The following is a 19,132-nucleotide window of genomic DNA, read 5'->3' on the forward strand; positions in this document are numbered from 1 at the left end:
CTCCCAGTCAGCACCTCTCAGAGGTGACCCTTGTTAACTCGTCTCACCTTGGTTAGTTTTGTCAGATCCTGATAGAGCCCTTTCTTCAGATTGACCTCCAGATTTAGTTTGACACATATTACCTGTGACTCTTCTTGAAAAGACATAAATAACTCTATTCCAGGACTCCAGGGGCAGAGACTGAACCGCAGGACACAGCCAATAAGGATCAGTCACCACAGAAGGAATGTGGGCAGCCTGCAGGGTGAGCTCAAAATTATTTCTCTGGGATTAAGCCTTCAGCTCTGTCCACCTCTTTTAAAAAATATATTTTCCTGGTTTGGGGTGATTTTTGTTGTCAAGAGTTTTTTTTTTAATGAAAGTAATATATATGCTTGTTTAAAAAACTATAGCATAGAGTTATATGAAATAATGAGTAAAAGCTCCCTGTTCAATACAAATACAGATATATATGATGTATATATGTTTATACTTATTTTACATAAAAGGGATATATACTGTGTGATACTGTATATACTATTCTGTACTTGTTTTTTAACTTAGGTTGTATTGTGCACATCTATCTGTACCAGTACCCACAGATACACTTTTTTTTTTAATGCCTACCTCTGATTCTATTGTAGAATCTAATTTATTTAACCAGTCCCCTACAGATATATACATTTGGATTCTTTCCAGGATTTATTTAATTTTAAAAAGTGAGAATTGGTTGTTGGTTACTAGATCATGTTTACTTTTATTTTTAGTTAAGTTGCTAACTTATGTAAGTACAAAACAGTTTCTGTCAAGTGTCCTTTCAATAATACTAAGGGTATGAGAAGAATTTCAAGGACACAATCTTTAACTTCAAAAGCAGAAACTTGATGTCTTATGAAAGATAGTTTTATGTGGTATGCTAGACAGTAGTGGGTAGTGGTGTTTATGCAGTGGATTCTACAGAAAGCACCCTCGAGTTCATTTTCTAGTGGTTGTTTCGAATAGCTGGCATGACTGTACACTAGATTCTGGATAGTCTATTTTTGAATTGAAGAACTAGCTGATGTCACACCTCACATTTGGTATTCTTTTCCTTTAGGCAAATGGCTGTTCTTCCAGAGATTCAGGCGATGCAAAATCCAGCAAATGAACAAGAAAGTACAGGTATGTGGGTAGATAACAGCTTAGAATCACAGAATTTCAAACCTAAAAGAACTATAAAAATCATCTACTTTACCTCCTGATTTTCTGGATTCAAAAAAAGTCTTAAATTCCAAAGAAGTTCCGTGATTTGTCAGAGTTGCAGACTGAAACTCGAAGCATCCATCTCCTGGTCCAGGGCTCTCCCACTGCATGGTCTGTAAATATCTGTCACCTAAAGGACACACAGACTAAAAACCTTCTCTTCTGCTCTGCTTGCTTTAACAGCAGTGAGATTTAAAAATAGCTAGTAATGAACTGACTTACTCCTTCAGCTGTCAGTAAAGAAAACCATTTTTATTATGTCACCAGATACAGCGTCACTGCACTTCCCATCTGTCCTAATGAATTTGATCAGTTAAAGATTAGAGTCCTGAATATAAGGCTTTACCCATTTATATAGAGGGAATATACCAAAAGACAACCAGGTAAAGAAAAGGCTTAGGCATCAGATTTGGGATGTTATCATATTCTGCTGATTAGTTCATAACTCAAGAGGATTGATATATCCTCTTGTATCATCCTGCAGTGAGGGGTGGAGTTGATAGCTTAAACTCTGAAGCCAGATGGGCTGAAATCCCAGCTTTACTGCTTATTAACTGTAGGAACTTCGGCTAATTACTTTACCGCTTTCAACCTCAGTTTTCATATCTTTAAAATGGAGATAATAAAAACACCTTCCTCAGTGGACTACTGTGAAGTTTAAATATGTGAAGTTCCTAGAAGAGTGCTCATAAATAGTGAGTGCTTCATACAGTATTAATCATAATTACTTTTGACTCTATTAAGGACAGCTGCTTATTGAAAAACTATCTAATTGTCATTCCAGAAAGAGAAACTTACCACAGAGGCAACATAACTTCACACACACAAATTATAAAATTACAATAAAAAACCTCTAGTTTAGTCACTTTCTAGGTATGACCTAGAGCAAGCTGTTCCACCTCTTTGAGCCTCAGTGTTGATATATATAAAATGGAAATAATAATAATACCAACTATGGCATGTTGTTAGACTTAGAGACAATGTCTGAAAAGGACTCCGCACATAGTTGGTGCTCAGTGAACATGCTACTTCAACTACTTCAGCCCCTCACTGTTTTCTCCTTTGCAGAAGCTAAAACAGTGGAAGAAGAAGAAAATAATTTCAGCTCTCCACTGATGCTTTGGCTCCAGCAAGAACAAAAGCGGAAGGAAAGCATTGCTGAGAAAAAGCCAAAGAAAGGACTTGTTTTTGAGATTTCAAGTGATGATGGCTTTCAGATTTGTGCAGAAAGTATTGAAGGTGAGTGGATTAAATTAGGCTGAACCAATAGCAAAGGCCGTTTCAGCTGGGTCTGCGTTTTATATATATTAGTACTATTTATGTGGGCAGTTTTGTGCTAGTTTATGGAGGATACTTAGAAGCATTATATACTTTCCTTGTCCCTAAGAAGTTAGTCTTGGGAAACAGACTTGGCCCAGTGGTTAGGGCATCCGTCTACCACATGGGAGGTCCGCGGTTCAAACCCCGGGCCCCCTTGACCCATGTGGAGCTGGCCCATGCGCAGTGCTGATGCGCGCAAAGAGTGCCGTGCCACGCAGGGGTGTCCCCAGCGTAGGGGAGCCCCACGCGCAAGGAGTGCACCCCACAAGGAGAGCCGCCCAGCGCAAAAGAAAGTGCAGCCTGCCCAGGAATGGTGCCGCCCACACTTCCCGTGCCGCTGACGACAACAGAAGCGGACAAAGAAACAAGACGCAGCAAATAGACACAGAGAACAGACAACCGGGGGAGGGGGGGGGATTAAATAAATAAATAAATCTTTAAAAAATAAATAAGTAAATAAAAATAAAAAGAAGTTAGTCTTGTTGGAGAAATACTTCATAATTTATATGAAAAGTTAATGATACAGATTATATTTTAAAATTGCACCTAACTGAGGATAGCACATGGTCTTTGCTTATCTCTTGAGGCTTGTCTACCCTGCTTCTTTTTGTACCTTAAATGCCATTCTCTTTCACCTCTGTACCTTCACACATCCTGTTCCTCTGCCTGGAATGCCTCCTAACCTCACTGACGTGGTGAACTCCAGCTCATTCTTCAAGATTCAGCTCAGAAAGTCTTTGAACTTCTGAGGCAGATAAGCACTCCCACTCCTTACTTCTTGCTCTTTTAGAATCCTATGTTTCTATCTCATAGCTGACAATTTGTTTTGTACATATTTGCTTTTACATCTTACTTATTCAACAGTGAACTTCCCCAAAAGGCTGGAAGTTTATCTTTTTATTCATCTTACTCATTTTGCTCATCAGCTATTGAAGGACTAGTAAATGTTCTCTAGGCAGTAAGTGCTAGAGGAATTCAGAGGAAGGAAGATCATTATAGGTAGTCTAGGGTTATCAAAAACCCATGAAGGTGCTGGGGATAAAAAGAGATACTAGAATTTTGGGTTAGGCAAGAGGAATGAGTAAGACTTTCTAAGAAGAAGGGATGTAAGCAAAATCAAGAGTGATGGTGAAGCCCATATAAGGTAGTAATAAAAGAGACAATGGGGAAGGTGGATTGGGCACAGGCTTTGGAGAACCAAACCATGAGGCCTTTCAAAGTTTTGGGGTATGGAATAAAAGAAGAATTTCAAGAAAATTGTAGTAGCTCTGTATAATATTAATTGAATAGGAGACTCTAGAGGGCACGAGATCACTAATGAAAATATTGCTGTAGGAGATGTCAGGTAATAAAGCCCATTTCCAGTGGGAAAGGGAAGGAAAGAAGAATGGCCAGACTTGGTGACTGCCTGGATATGAGAAGTAAAGGAGAGGGAAGAATCAAAGATGACTGGAACTAAATAAAGGTAACCAAACAAAATGTAAGGACAGTGGAAAAACAACTAGCTTGAGAGTATGAGTTCCACATAAGACATACGGATTGTAGAATGGTGCTAAGAAATTCAAGTGGAAATGTCTACCACGCAGTAAGCGAGTATAGACTCTTAGGTTAGAGCTGGAAGGGATGTTAAAAAGTTTTATAGCTCAACCTCTTCCTTTTAAGGAACTGAGACGCAGAAAGATTCTGAACTCCCCACAGTGCTGTTTAAATCTTTAATGCTTGAGGGAAGTGGATGTGGGTCAGGCGACTGAACTCCCACCAACCACATGGGAGATCCAGGTTCGGTTCCTGGTGCCTCCTAAAGAAGACACACAAGACAGAGCTGATGTGATGGGCTGGCGCAGCGAGCTGACGCAACAAGATGAGCAGCCAAAGGCACAATGAGGAAACAATGAGAGACGCAACAAAACAGGGAGTGGAGGTGGCTCAGGCGATTAGGTGCCTCCCTCCCACATGGGAGGTCCTGGGTTCGGTACCTGGTGCCTCCTAAAAGAATACCAGCACACAACAGAGAGACACAGCAAATGTGACAATGAGGGGGTGGGGAGAAATAAGTAAAGGTATCTTTTTTTAAAAATTGAAAAATAAAAAAAAAATCTTTAATGCTTGGATTATTTTGTTTAGGGGTTCAGGGAATAGCATTAATATCAAACAATAAGGGTTGGGATCCAAACGACCACCAAGGAATGTGAATGCTTTGGGGATTCAGAGATCATTTTCTGAAGGTATGAGTCTCCTTCCTAAGGATACTCCTTACTTAGTCTCCTCTAACAGAAAGAAGCACTGCTACCTAGTGCATCTTTCCAGCTCTTTGGTATGCACTGAACCTGATTTAAAGATGTAAGAAAAACAACAACAAAAACTCTTATGACAGGATATGTTTTCATGCTGTACGGATTCTAATTGTAATACCGCTGCAGGCCATTGGTGTTAAGAGATGTTGGCATGAATATTTTCTGGCCTACAGTTTTCTTTTATTTCCTTACAGATGCCTGGAAGTCACTGACAGATAAAGTTCAGGAAGCAAGATCAAATGCCCGCCTAAAGCAGCTCTCATTTGCAGGTAATGGCTGAACTGTCTCAGAATATTTGGTAACCTGTTGCTCTAAACCAGAGTTCATTCTATGAATCAACTTTCTTCTTCTTTTTAATAATTTTTTAACAGTTTTACTAAACTACAATTTATGTACCATACAGTTCACCCATTACAGTATACAATTCAGTGGTTTTTAGCATATTCTCAGAGTTGTGCAACTGTCATTGTTATTCAATGCCAAAACATTTTCATCACTCCAAAAAGAAATCCGGTATCCATTAGCAGTCATCCCCTGTCACTTGCCTCACAACCCCTGACCTTCACTAATCTACTTTCATTCTGTATGGATTTGCCTATTCTGAATATTTCATATAAATGGAATCATATAATATGTGGTCTTTTGTGACTGGCTTCTTTGATTTAAAATAATGCTTTCAAGGTTCCTCCATGTTATAACATGCATCAATATTTCATTCCTGTTTATTGCCGAATAATATTCCATTGTATAGATATATACCACATTTTTTTTTTCAAAAGAAAAAAAAATAATGTTTAACTACCACACTGTTATAATACACTTTTTATTTTTTTTTTAATTTTTTTTTAAATATTTATTTATTATTATTATTTTTAATTACATTAAAAAAAATATATGAGGTCCCATTCAACCCCACCGCCCCCGCCCCCCACTCCCCCCACAGCAACACTCTCTCCCATCATCGTGATACATCCATTGCACCTGGTAAGTTCATCTCTGAGCATCACTGCACCCCATAGTCAATGGTCCACATCATAGCCCAGACTCTCTCACGTTCCATCCAGTGGGCCCTGGGGGGATCTACAGTGTCCCGTAATTGTCCGTGAAGCACTATCCAGGACAACTCCACGTCCCGAAAACGCCTCCACATCTCATCTCTTCCTCCCGTTCCCCACACCCAGCAGCCCCCATGGCTACCGTTCCCACACCCATTCCACATTTTCTCTGTGGACATTGGATTGGTTGTGTCCATAATACACTTTTTAAACATACAATAAGGTAGCCTTTAAATTTGAGGTGGTATACCACATTTTGTTTATTCACTCATCAGTTTGGTGGACATTTGGATGGTTTCCACCTTTTGGCTATCCTGGATAATGCTGCTGTGGACATTTGTGTACAAGTTTTGTACAGACATGTTTCATTTCTCTTAGGTATTTATTTAGGAGTAGAATTGCTGAGTCATATGGTAACTCTGTGTTTAATGTTTTAAGGAACTACCAAACAGTTTTTCAAAGCAACTGTACCATTTTTTATATTTCCACCATCAATGTTTGAGGGTTCCAATTTCTCCACATCATTGCCAACCTCTGTCATTGTCTGTCTTTTTTATTATAGCCATCCTAGGGGGTATGAAGTGGTACCTCATTGTGGTTTTACAGAATGTTAACATTTGTTCATTTTAGGTGGCAGGTATATGTATGGCTCTTAAAGCAGTAAATGTACTTTTCTATATTGTTTTAATTTTCAGTTTTTTTTAAATTTAAAAAAAGGACAAAGGAAGAACTTAACAGATGATTTATCCCCCAGCCTCAAAATACAAATGGTTACGAGCTTATGAAAAAATACTCAATCTCACTCATGATTTTTAAAATGCAAATTAAAACAATGATAAATATTTTTCACCTTGATTAGCCAAAGATTCAGAATTTCAAGCTGGATAAAGATTGAGGAGAGGGACTCTCTCTTACATTAATGATAGGTATTTAAAGTATTAAGAAATTATTTTCAGGAGCAATAAGCAATATATTCAGATTTTCAAATCACATGCCCTTCTATCCAACAATCCGCTTTTAGGAATTTATCATATGGGTAGTCTCACATCATAAGAATATATAAGGATGTCATTACAACATGTAATAGTAAAAACTGGAAGCAACCCAAGTACTCCTCAATAGAGTAATTTGGAAAGTTGTCCAAAGTAAATTAAGAGAAAAAATATGCATCTAGAATGATCATGATTCCCTTTGTATACTTTTCTATTACATATGTTATAGTGGTCGCCTCTGAGCAGTGGGGCTGGGAGTTAGAAGGGCCACTTTTACTTTATTTCTCTGTACAATTTCACTCCCCCCCACCCCACCCCCCGCCAAATTCCCCTTTTTAAAAATTTATTTTGTTGTGGTAACATAAATATAGCAAAATGTGCCATTTTATCCATTGTATTTCACTTTATTACCATGGGCATTGTATTAACTTTTCTAATTAAAAAACACGACTAGTGAAGGCAGATATATTGTTTAAAAAGAACAGATGGTTAATAAGTAAAAAAGGAAAATATTAGCATTCTCCTAGGTTTTATACTCAGCCTTTTCTCACTCCCTTGGCTTGTTCAGCCATTCCCATGTTCTCATATTACACACTCATGAGTCACAGATCCTTGTTTTCAAACCCTACTTCTGCCCTACCATTCCTCATTACTCAAGGTAAAAAAAAACTAGTAAATCTTGACATCCTTCCTTTCCCTCATCATACATATCCAGTTGGTCACTGCTATTGATTCTACTCCCAAAAGTATCCATCACATCCCTTTCTTCCCTCTTCTTCCTCACCCCAGCCCTTGTTACTCTCTCATCTATATTAAAAAACTATCTCCTCCTTGTTGTATATCCTCAGTGTCTCCAGAGAGATCATGATAGTTAATTCTAAACTGAACTTACCTGTGTTTATTTTTCTTTAAAGACAAAGTTCACCCTTATGTATACCTACTATTGTGATGGTAATTCTAGACTGAGCTTACCTTTGTTTATGGTTGCTTATGGTTATTTCAGAACTAGGCTCACTATTGTGTATACTTGCTACGTGATAACCACTCTACCTTCCCTTTTGAATCCATAAAAACTCCTGTGCCCAGGTTTGGGGAAGGGAGATTTGAGACACTCCATCTGTCCTTCCACCGTTAATAAACCTGCTTTCTCTCATGAAAAAAAAAAACCAAACTTACTGTTGACTTCTAATTGTGGAATAAAATCTTTAATCCTTAAATGTTTGTCACTAGTAAATATTTACTGAGCAGCTGTAATGTGCCCACCACTGTCTCAAACACTCCAGGACATAATCCCTGAGTAGAAGTAGACTCAGCCCTGCTCTCCTGAGGTTTCCATTCTGTGGATCCCTTACATAACAAGGTCTTGTTCAATCTGACACCAGCTCATCTGGGCAGCCTCAGCTCTCATCATTTTCCTCACCCCTCAAAATTGCTTGTTCTGTAGCCACACTACACTATTTTCTGTTCCAGATCCAACAGTATGTCTTCAAGTGTGGTCTATAGATATGAATCAAAATCTCTGGGCTTGGAGTTGAGAAATGTGAATTTTACAAAATGTGCCTCAAGTAATTCCTATTACTGTATTACATGTATGTTCACATTAGCATATCACAGTTTGTGCAGTCCCTCTACCAGGAATGGTCTCCTTCGCTCCATCTCCCTCTTGCTCCCCAGTTTCCCTTATTTACTTGATACTCCTATTAACCCTTCAAGGTCCCGCTTTACTCTTTAACCTCTTTTGACCATTCTCCCCTGTAGTACCTCCTTATCACCTGGGATGCTTTTGGCCTCAGGTTACAGAAAACCCAACTCTCAGAGATTTAAACTGTAAGGTAATTTTTCTTCTTATATAACAGAAAGTGCAGAGGTAGGGAGGGCATCACAATTGGTTGATACAGGAGTCTGCAATGTCATCAAAGACCTAGATTGTTTTCTTCTTTCCACTTTGCTCTCCATGACACTTCTTCCGACAACAGACAGCTACAGCAGTTCCTGGCGTCACATTCAGACATAGAATGTTCAGAGGAGCAGAAGAGCCTGTTCTTCCTTTGTCCCTTTGTTAAGAACAATGGACATCTCACATCTCATAGACCAGAATTTTATTTTTTGAGGTACTGGGGCCAGGGATTGAACCCAGGACCTCATATGTGGGAAGCCAGTGGTGCTCAATCACTGAGCTACATTGTTGTGGCTCCCCTGAGTTGGTTTTTTTGTTTGCTTGTTGTTTATTTTTGGTTTTTGGTTTTTTTGGAGACCAAACCCAGGACCTCCCATGAGGCAAGCAGGTGCTCAACTGCTTGAGCCACATCTGCTCCCCTTATAGACTAGAATTTGGTACCTGTCCATTCCTTAACTAATCACTTGGAAGGGGACTGGGATTCCCATGGTTGGCTTAGACTATCTGGGGTGAAATGGATGTTGGTGATTAGCAACAATGCCCAATACATTCCTCATTCCAAAATCTATAATTCTCCATCTCCAGTGTCCTCATGGACCTTATATTCTAGTGGTAGATACAGACAGATAAGTACTCAGAAGAAAATAAAAGAGTGACACAAAGGTGGGTAGTGGGTGGTGGGAGAGCCTCTTCTGGAAAAAGTGGTCAGGAAAGGAATTTCTTGAGGTGGCAGTTGAACTGAGGCTCTGGTGATGATGAGAAAGAGCCAGTTGTGCAAAGGTCTAGAGTAAAAGTCCTCAACACAGACAAAACAGCAGATGAAAAAAAGCCCTGAAGTGGGAATACCTTGAGTGAGTTTACTGTCTGTCTCCTACACTAAATTAAAGCTCATGAATACAGGCACCTATTTATACCTCTGTTCCCAAGATCCTTCATGGCATAATGGATAGCTAGAAGGAATGCTTGGAGTATAGTGGGTGCTCAGTAAGTATTTGTTGACAGAGTAAATGGAACCCCACAAACAGAATAAATTACTCTCTCCTTTCCCATAGTCCTTTATAGGAAGGGTTCTTAACCGTTTTTATTCCATGGACCCCTCTGCCAATTAGGTAAAAGCCATAGACCCCTTCTCAGAATATAGCAGTAGATAGTTTTATGACACTGAACATTGGAGGTCAGAGAAAATAAAGATGATAAGTTGACTTTTTTTCAGTTCAAACTCACGGACCCCTTGACCCCTGGTTAAGAACCCCTGCTTTTGAACCCCACTATTCCTCTATTTGGATACTTTCTACATTATGCTAATCTCCTTGTAAACCCTCCAGTGAATGATGAATTAAACACTCAGCCTAAATATGAAAATGAGCTTTCCATGAAAATATACTTGAGTATTTGGTATATTTTTAAATATCTATTCCTACTTAAGAGTCCACAGCAATCTAAAACTCCCAGGAAAGAATTCTTGGGAAAAGTCAGTATGCTGTAAAAAAAAGTTTGCCATCACCTTCTGTGGTTTTTAAGCTCTTATATCGTACACTTCTGGTATATACTTAAGTTCTGAGTTCTTGCTGGACCACTGGTTGTGTTCATAAGAATGGTGCTTATCTGAAGACCTGACTTCCTGCTTGCCCCTGAAACCAAGTCATCTCTAACACAGAAATCAGGCATCCAATAACTTTTCTCCTTCTCTAAAAAAAATAAGTAAATAAACAATAAGTTGAAGAATTAATAAATACGGAAAAGGAAACAACCACAACATGAAAAGGTGAAGGAGGGACTTTAGGAGCAGAGGCCTGGCTGCTGCTGGCTGGCTCCCTGCTGGAGTTGCCCGCAAGCGCCTTGTGGGAGGGCCGGTGACCGGGAGCTGCGCCAAGCAGCCCTAGGAGCTCCTCGAGTGGCTGTAGGAGTGGCTGGTGGCCGGCGTGCTCGGCACCTTCCCCCATGCGGTGCAGGTGGGCCGGTGCGAGCCGGTGCGAGCCGGTGCGAGCCGGTGCGCAATGTGAGCTCCCAACTGGGCCCTGCCCTCCAACCACCCAGTGCCTGCGGCCACCGGCCTAGGCCTGTGTGCGCAGCGTGTGGCCCTGGGCCTGTAGAATTCCCTGCGACCCAGCAAGGTGTCCCAAGTGTCTGCTCGAGGTCTACTGCCTGTGCCCGGGCTGCCTCACCTGGCTCTCTGGGGAAGAGAACTTCCGCTTTCAGGCCTGAAACTTGTCCACGGTGCACACGCCCACCGCAGTCCTTCGGCTGATGCGGGCCTCTACGGCAGCCACTATGTGTACGCGAAGCAATACGTCACCGCGGGGTGGGCTGCATCTGCACCCCCAGCAGGACAAGGAGGCCCAGAGCCTTAACTCCAGCATGGACAGGGAGGCCCTGAAGCTCGCGCTCAGCCTCCAACGACAAGCCCACCAGGCCTGAGGCCGCTCTGCAGTCGGCCCAAATGAGGCAACGTGGGGATAGAGCAAATCAGGACTCAAACCTGAACTGGGGAGCACTTCCAGGCTGGAATAGTTAGCAAGTTCATTTGACACTGGCATTGCTTGTTTTCTGGGGGTTTTTTGTTTGTTTGTTTGTTTTCAGGCAACAGCCAGGGTTGTTCAAAGAATCAGAAATTAGCCAGGTACTCGGCATGCGTAGTAACTAGCATAAGAGCTGGGCAGACTTTCATTGGGAGTTAGTGACCTGTGTTTGGGGAAAGTTTATTAATGTCCTTTGAGGCTCCAGCCCCACCCCCCTGCAGTGGGCGCTGTGTGTGACATCTGATGTGAAGGAACTCAGGGAAGGAGGCGTGAAGGCTCTGGGTATGTACCAAGAAGTTACATGGTGGTTTTTCTTCTCTGGTACTTCAGAGCCTCCACCACAAATGGGCAGACAGATAGGTAGATAAATAGGTATGATTTTTAAAAAAATAAGTTTTAAAAATATGTTAAGGGGGAAGCAGACATGGGTCAAGTGATTGAGCTCCTGCCTACCACATGGGAGGTCCCTGGTTTGGTTCCTGGTGCCTTCTACTGAAGACAGCAAGATGATGTGACGGGCAGGTGCAGCAGGCTGACACAACAAGACATACAAAAAGAAAAGCATAATAAGAGACACAACAAAGCAGGGAAGGGAGGTGGCTCAAGCAATTGGGCATCCCCACCTCCCATATCAGATGCCAAGTTCGGTTCCTGGTGCCTCCTAAAGAAACAAGGAAAATGAACAAACACAGCAAGTGCAAAAGCAATGAGGGGGTGGGGAAAAATAAAAATAAATCTTAAAAAAAAAATATATATATATATATAAAGGCAACTCACCCTGCAGTATGCCCACATCCATGCCCTGGACCGTGTACTTTTCTCATTTTCTTATTATTCTTATTCCCTATTATTCTTAATATATTTTACTCCCTTGCCTAGCAAGTAGAGGGAATATGTATCTACTTTTTTATTCAACTGTTTTGAATAGGGACAAAAACCTTTTTATTTTAGTAATTAAGAGCTCCTGTTCAGTGTTCACTTCCTCCTATAGTAGTTTTTTAAAAGCTTAAATTGGAATCCTCAGATAAGCTTTGTAACCAAGGGGAAACAAAAGAGACTTATGACCCAGGAAAAGGCTAAGAATTCCAAATATTAAACTTGGTTTTATTCATGAGTGTATAAATGGACTCAATTTTTAAAAGTGTTTTCATTTTTCGAAGCCAATGGATAAGAGATGGACTGTGAAGGGAAAAATAAAAGGTAAGGAGGTCCTGACTCCCAGAAGTAACTTTTAAATATGGGTACCTTTCCAAATATAGCATGTGGTCTCCAAATTACATGGAGGGTACGTCTCTATGCTTCATCAGACAAATTGTATATCTATTGGAATTGTGTGTGTGATCCAAACACAATTATGTCTATGAAATACACATTTTGTCCACAGCAAGTACTATCATTCTTTCTGTATCCATAATTCAAAAAAAAAGTCAATGAAATGTTTATTTAATAAAAAATAACACTAAACATTTAAAAGAAAATGAAGGAAAAAAAATAACATTAGAGTTTGCTAGTGTCACAAAAGAGATATGGCAATGTTACTAAGCCCCTGTGATGAAAAAAGCCAATCATTTAAAAAAATCTTTCACTGTCTCTGCCAGCAGACTTATATAAATGTTATTTTTTTATAAAATAAAAATGAAAAGTGCTCATTAATAGCCTGAGACAAAGTACATAAAACAAAGCAGCAATTAGTATATTACCTTAAACATTAATTACAGCAGAAACAGTTGTTTTCGGGAGTATTAGCATTCCCTTTAAATGTCATTTGAGTATGAGATTGCAGAACCAAGTACTCCATTACCAATTAACAAATATGGGATTGTATTTGGAATCACAGTCCAAGGTTCACATCTTGTCACAGTAGGCATGTGGCCTTGAACATGTTATTTAAATTCTCCGAGCCTAGGGCTACTCCTCTTAAAATGCAGCTAGGAAGTCCTGCCTCATGTCCTTTTGAGCATGAAAGGAGATGATGCTTGTATTTCTGTGGACATGGAACTCACAGAAAACACCCCACAGTTTGGTGGCAGCTTGTAGCATTCTGTGGGCATACTGCTCCACAGTTTGGTGGCTGGCTTTTTTCACATTTTCATGAACATTTTCCATATCACTGAATCTTTACCACTTTTCATAGCTACCTAATGCTAATTTTTGCCTAGTATTTAATATGACTTGCCCTTGAGCAGCCTCTGGCAGTCATTATCTAGCAGGCATTCCTTTACTGCTATCCAGTTTCCTGTTGGCAGCACGCTCCTCACCACCCTGGTGCTTTTGCTCCTACAGGTGTTAATGGTTTGAGGATGCTGGGGATTCTCCATGATGCGGTTGTGTTCCTGATTGAGCAGCTATCTGGTGCCAAGCACTGTAGGAATTACAAATTCCGTTTCCACAAACCAGAGGAAGCCAATGAACCCCCCCTTAACCCTCATGGCTCAGCCAGGGCTGAAGTCCACCTGAGGCAAGTTCATTCTTCTTTGTAAGCAGCTTTGGGTCCTGGTTGTATTATCTAATGATGGAATTATTTTCCCATATAACCTTCGATATTTCCAGTATTATTGCCCTTCATTGCTTCTATCAAAGCATTTCTCTTACTATGTTTTAATTTTCTGCCTCCAGGAAGTCAGCATTTGACATGTTTAACTTCCTGGCTTCTAAACATCGACAGCCTCCTGAATACAACCCCAATGATGAGGAAGAGGAGGAGGTACAGCTGAAGTCAGCTCGGTATGTTTTTCCTGGAGAGGGGGCACTAGAAATACTCTTTGCTTCCATCTACTCCAACTGTTTGAGGCAATATGTAGTTTTGCTTGGATCACAATTTTCTGGATAACATTTAAGGTGTGTGAGATAGTTATGGGTTTTTTAATATCAATATTACAAGTTACTCAGTTAACACAAGATAATAACTATAGTAACAGTGAATCTGCTGTAGTCACAGGTTACTTTCCCCCTTATTATTGTTCTTATTCAGTTGAGGAATTTGGGACGATGTCCACTCTAACTATTTCAGGCTGTAAAGGGACTGAATTATTATGGGGCAGAGGAATGGAATTATTTCACTTGTAGTTAAAGACACTGCTTGCTTTGGAGATGGGATTGGTCCCTCTTCATTTGTTCTGTTAGTTGTCCAGGGCATATCTGAAGAGAGTAGGAGTTGGCTGCATATCTGCTGAATTTCAGGGCTCCACCAGCATAGAATGAATCCAGGGGCTTTAAGTCCCAGAGAAGTAAATTTACCAAGTGTATTGAAAATTATAGGTTCAAATAAAAGAAGTAGAAGGATCATGATTAGGTGACCTACAAAGGAGTGAACCATGTTATACTGCGTAAATAGCTTTTCATACATTCCCAAATATATGAGGGCGTTTTAATTTCGTGTGGCCACATGGCTTACCTATGGTGTCTGGATGTCCCTAGGGCCCTCAGGAGCACTTCTGTTTGTGGCATTTTGTGAAGTCTGGCTGAGACCTGCAGAAGTTTTATCTCCAGAATGACTTCCCAACTCACTTTGAAATCTCTTAGCCATAAAACCTCTATTCTGTTTACTATTTCATCCTTTTGATCAAGGTTTTTCTTCAAATGGCATCACTGATTAATGCTTGGTAATAATCTTTCAGTGCCAGGGAGGCTCATTCCTGGGAGTCATGACCCATGTCGAGGGAGGTGGGTGGAGGTAGTAACTTCATTCGCAGATTTTGGCTTTGAAAGCATTCGCACTTGAGTAATAAGGAGGTTTGTAGGAGGTTACTCTTAGGCATTAATTGTGATTAGGCTTAGTTTCATTACAAGAATAAGGTTTGTAAGTACAATCATTAAGATTGAGGGCTTAATTTAATTAGTCTGTTTTCCTTTATTAAGCAAGGCTTATATATTCCAGCGCTTTATGGCCATCGAGAAAGTAGCAGGACTCTGGAGGGAAAGTTTAATATTTTGTTAGCTACTGTGCAGACCTCCATCTCTCCAGAACACCTACCTATGGCAACAAGGATACATTTATATCCCAAAGAAGTATGTGGTTATAAAATGTTCAAGCTATTTAAAAGGTCCTGTCTATCTCGACACATATAAAACAGTATAACTTACAGGGAAATTTGGTTGTGTCTGTGACATAAAACATTTCTGTAAGAATAAAATATGCATTATTCCCATACCCCCCCCCATTGTTGACACTTAACATTGGTGTGGTACCTTTGTTTTCCAGTTGATGCAAGAATGGTAAAACGTTACGTATTTTGAATGTAAAATATGTTAAAATAGTACATATTTTGCTTTGGGTATATTTTCACCCATATACCACCCTATTATTAACACCCCATAGTAGTGACATGCTACACAAAAGAACAGTCTTATGTTTGTGTTATTAACCACTGTCCTTGTCCACCACAGGGTTCACTGTGTTGTACAATCCCATGTTTTATCATCTAGCTTTCCTTCTAGTAACACATACAACCCAAAATCTCTCCCTTTAACCATGCACGCCCACATGCCTCAGTGCTGCCAAGTATGCTCACACTGCTGTACTGCCCTCACCTCTGTTCACTGCTAAACCGCTGCAATCAACCTAATTATAAATTCTGCACAGATTAAACATCAGCTCCCTCTTCTCTATCCCCATTCTACCTCCTGGTGACCTATCTTATGGATTCTACCTTTATGAGTTTGCATATTATAATTAGTTCATATTAGTGAGATCATACAATATTTGTCCTTTTATGCCTGGCATATTTCACTCAACATAAGGTCCTCGAGGTTCATCCATGTTGTCACATACATAAGTACTTCATTCCTTCTTACAGCTGAATAATATTCCATTGTATGTAAGTACTACATTTTGTTTATCCATTCCTCTATTGCGTCATCTTTTGGCAATTGTAAATAATGCCACTGTGAACATTGGTGTACATGGATCTGTTTGTATACCTGCTTTCAGTTCTTCTGGATAGACCCCTAGTAGCAGGATTGCCGGGTGAAATGGCAGTTCTGTACTTAGCTTCCTAAGGAACTACCACACTGTCTCTCACAGCAGCTTCACCATTCTGTTTTCCCACCAGCAGTGAATGAGTATTCCTATTTCTTCACACCTCTCCAACACTTGTAGTTGTCTGTTGTTGTTTTTTTTTTTTTTATTTTTATTTTTTTAAAGATTTATTTATTTCTCTCCTCCCCCCCCCCCCCCGCCCCAGTTGTCTGTTCTCTGTGTCTATTTACTACATGTTCTTCTTTGTCCTCTTCTGTTGTTGTCAGCGGCACGGGAATCTGTGTTTCTTTTTGTTGCGTCTTCTTGTTGTGTCAGCTCTCCGTGTGTGTGGCACCATTCCTGGGCAGGCTGCACTTTCTTTCGCGCTGGGCAGCTCTCCTTATGGGGCGCACTCCTTGTGTGTGGGGCTCCCCTACACGGGGGACACCCCTGTGTGGCACGGCACTCCTTGTGTGCATCAGCACTGTGCATGGGCCAGCTCCACACGGGTCAAGGAGGCCCGGGATTTGAACCGCGGACCTCCCATGTGGTAGACGGATGCCCTATCCACTGGGCCAAGTCCGCTTCCCTGTTGTTTTTTTAAAATAGTGGCCGGTTGAGTAGGTGTGAAATGATATGTCATAGTGGTTTTGATTTGCATTTCCCTAATAGCTAATGATGTTAATCATCTTTTCATGCGCTTTTTAGCCATTTGTATTTCCTCTTTGAAAAATGCCTATTCAAGTCCTTTGCCCATTTTTAAATGGGCTGTCTTTTGAAAGTCCAAAAGACTAGGATCTCTTGAGTAGTAAGATCTCTTTAGAATATGCTGTATTCCTTTATTGGATATGTGGTTTCCAAATATTTTCTCCTATTGAGTAGACTGCCTTTTCACTTTATTGACAAACTCCTTTAAAGCACAGAATTTTTAATTTTGAGGAGGTCCCATTTATCTGTTCTTTTCTTTTGTTGCTCATGCTTTGTGTATAAAGTTTATGAAACTGTTGCCTACCACAAGATCTTGAAGATGCTTCCCTACATTTTCTTCTTGGAATTTTATGGTGCTGGGTCTTGTATTTAGGTCTTTGATCCATCCTGAATTGATTTTAGTATAGGGTGCGAGATAGGGGTCCTCTTTCATCCTTTTGGACATGAATATCCAGTTCTCCCAGCACCATTTGTTGAAGAGACTATTTCCCAGTTGAGTGGACTTAGCAGCCTTGCCAAATATCAGTTGGCCATAGTATGTGGGTCTATTTCTAGATTCTTAATTTGTTTACATTGGTCAATATACCTATCCTTGTGCCAGTACCATGTTGTTTTGAGCATTATACCTTTATTTATTTATTTTTAAAGATTTATTTATTTTATTTATTTCCCCTTCCACCCCCACCCCCACCCCCCCGTTGTCTGCTCTGTCCATTTGCTGTGTGTTCTTCTGTGTCTGCTTGTATTTTTGTTAGCAGCATGGGGAATCTGTCTCTCTCTTTTTTTTTTAAGATTTATTTATTTATTTATTTCTCTCCCCCCTCCCCAACCCCAGTTGTCTGTTCTCTGTGTCTATTTGCTGCGTCTTCTTTGTCCGCTTCTGTTGTTGTCAGCGGCAGGGGAATCTGTGTCTCTTTTTGTTGTGTCAGTTCTCTGTGTGTGTGGCGCCATTCCTGGGCAGGCTGCACTTTGTTTTGTGCTGGGAAGCTGTCCTTATGGGGCGTACTCCTTGTGCGTGGGGCTCCCCTACGTGGGGGACACCCCTGCATGCCATGGCACTCCTTGCACACATCAGCACTGCGCATGGGCCAGCTCCACACGGGCCAAGGAGGCCCGGGGTTTGAACCGCGGACCTCCCATATTGGTAGACAGATACCCTAACCACTGGGCCAAGTCCGCCGCCTGTGTCTCTTTTTGTTGCATCCTCTTGCTGTGTCAGCTCTCTGTGTGTGCGGCACCACTTCTGGGCAGGCTGCATTTTTTTCACATGGGGCAGCTCTCCTTACGGAGTGCAATCCTTGTGCATGGGACTCCCCTACACAGGGGACACCTCTGCGTGGCACGGCATTCCTTGCACGTGGCAGCACTGTGCGTGGGCCAGCTTACCACATGGGCCAGGTTCAAACCCTGGACCTGCTATATGGTAGGCAGACGTCCTATCAGTTGAGCCAACTTTGCTTCCCTGAGCACTATACCTTTAAATGCAGGTGGTGAGTCCTCCAACTTCGTTCTTCTTTTTCAAGATATTTGTGGCTATTCAGGGCTCCTTACCCTTCCAATTAAATTTGATAATTGGCCTTTCCATTTCTGCAAAAAAGGCTGATGGAATTTTTATTGGAATTGCATTGAATCTGTAAATTAATTTGGGTAGAATTGACACGCAGCAAATAGACACAGAGAACAGACAACCGGGGTGGGGGGGTGAGGGAGAAGGGGAGAGAAATAAATAAATAAATCTTTTTCTTAAAAAAACAAAACAATATTTAGTCTTCCAATGAACACAGAATGTCCTTCCATTTATTTTGGTCTTCTTCAATTTCTTTTAGCAATGTTGTGTAGTTTTCTGTGTACAAGTCCTTTATATCCTTAGTTAAATTTATTCCTATATATTTGATTCTTTCAGTTGCTGTTGTAAATTGAATTTTTCTTGATTTCCTCCTCAGCTTGTTCATTACAAGTATATAGAAATGCTACTGATTTTTGTGTGTTGATCTTATATCCTACCACTTTGTTGAGCTCTGGGAGTTTGTTGTGTTTTTTTTTTTGTAAATTTTATAGAGCTCTCTCTGTATAGGATTGTGTTGTCTGCAAATAGTGAAAGTTTTACTTTTTGCTTTTCAATTTGGATGCCTTTTTTTCTTGCCTAACTGATCTAGCAAGAACTTCTAA

At 40.6% G+C, this 19,132-nt stretch overlaps 1 protein-coding gene across 4 annotated transcripts in view; it reads left to right on the forward strand.

Annotated features, from left to right (window-relative positions):
- KMT2A (lysine methyltransferase 2A) overlaps positions 1 to 19,132 on the forward strand; it is an 89,626-nt gene that overhangs the window by 57,743 nt on the left and 12,751 nt on the right. For all 4 annotated transcript variants that reach the window (XM_058289524.2, XM_058289525.2, XM_058289521.2 and 1 more), the window contains 6 exons: positions 164 to 244; positions 1,076 to 1,140; positions 2,290 to 2,460; positions 5,030 to 5,104; positions 13,582 to 13,760; positions 13,919 to 14,022. In XM_058289524.2, coding sequence (XP_058145507.1) covers positions 164 to 244; positions 1,076 to 1,140; positions 2,290 to 2,460; positions 5,030 to 5,104; positions 13,582 to 13,760; positions 13,919 to 14,022 — 675 coding nt within the window. The remainder of the gene's footprint in view (positions 1 to 163; positions 245 to 1,075; positions 1,141 to 2,289; positions 2,461 to 5,029; positions 5,105 to 13,581; positions 13,761 to 13,918; positions 14,023 to 19,132) is intronic.

The sequence above is a fragment of the Dasypus novemcinctus genome, chromosome 27 (genome assembly GCF_030445035.2).
Source record: "Dasypus novemcinctus isolate mDasNov1 chromosome 27, mDasNov1.1.hap2, whole genome shotgun sequence".
In the NCBI taxonomy this organism is placed as follows: Eukaryota; Metazoa; Chordata; class Mammalia; order Cingulata; family Dasypodidae; genus Dasypus; species Dasypus novemcinctus.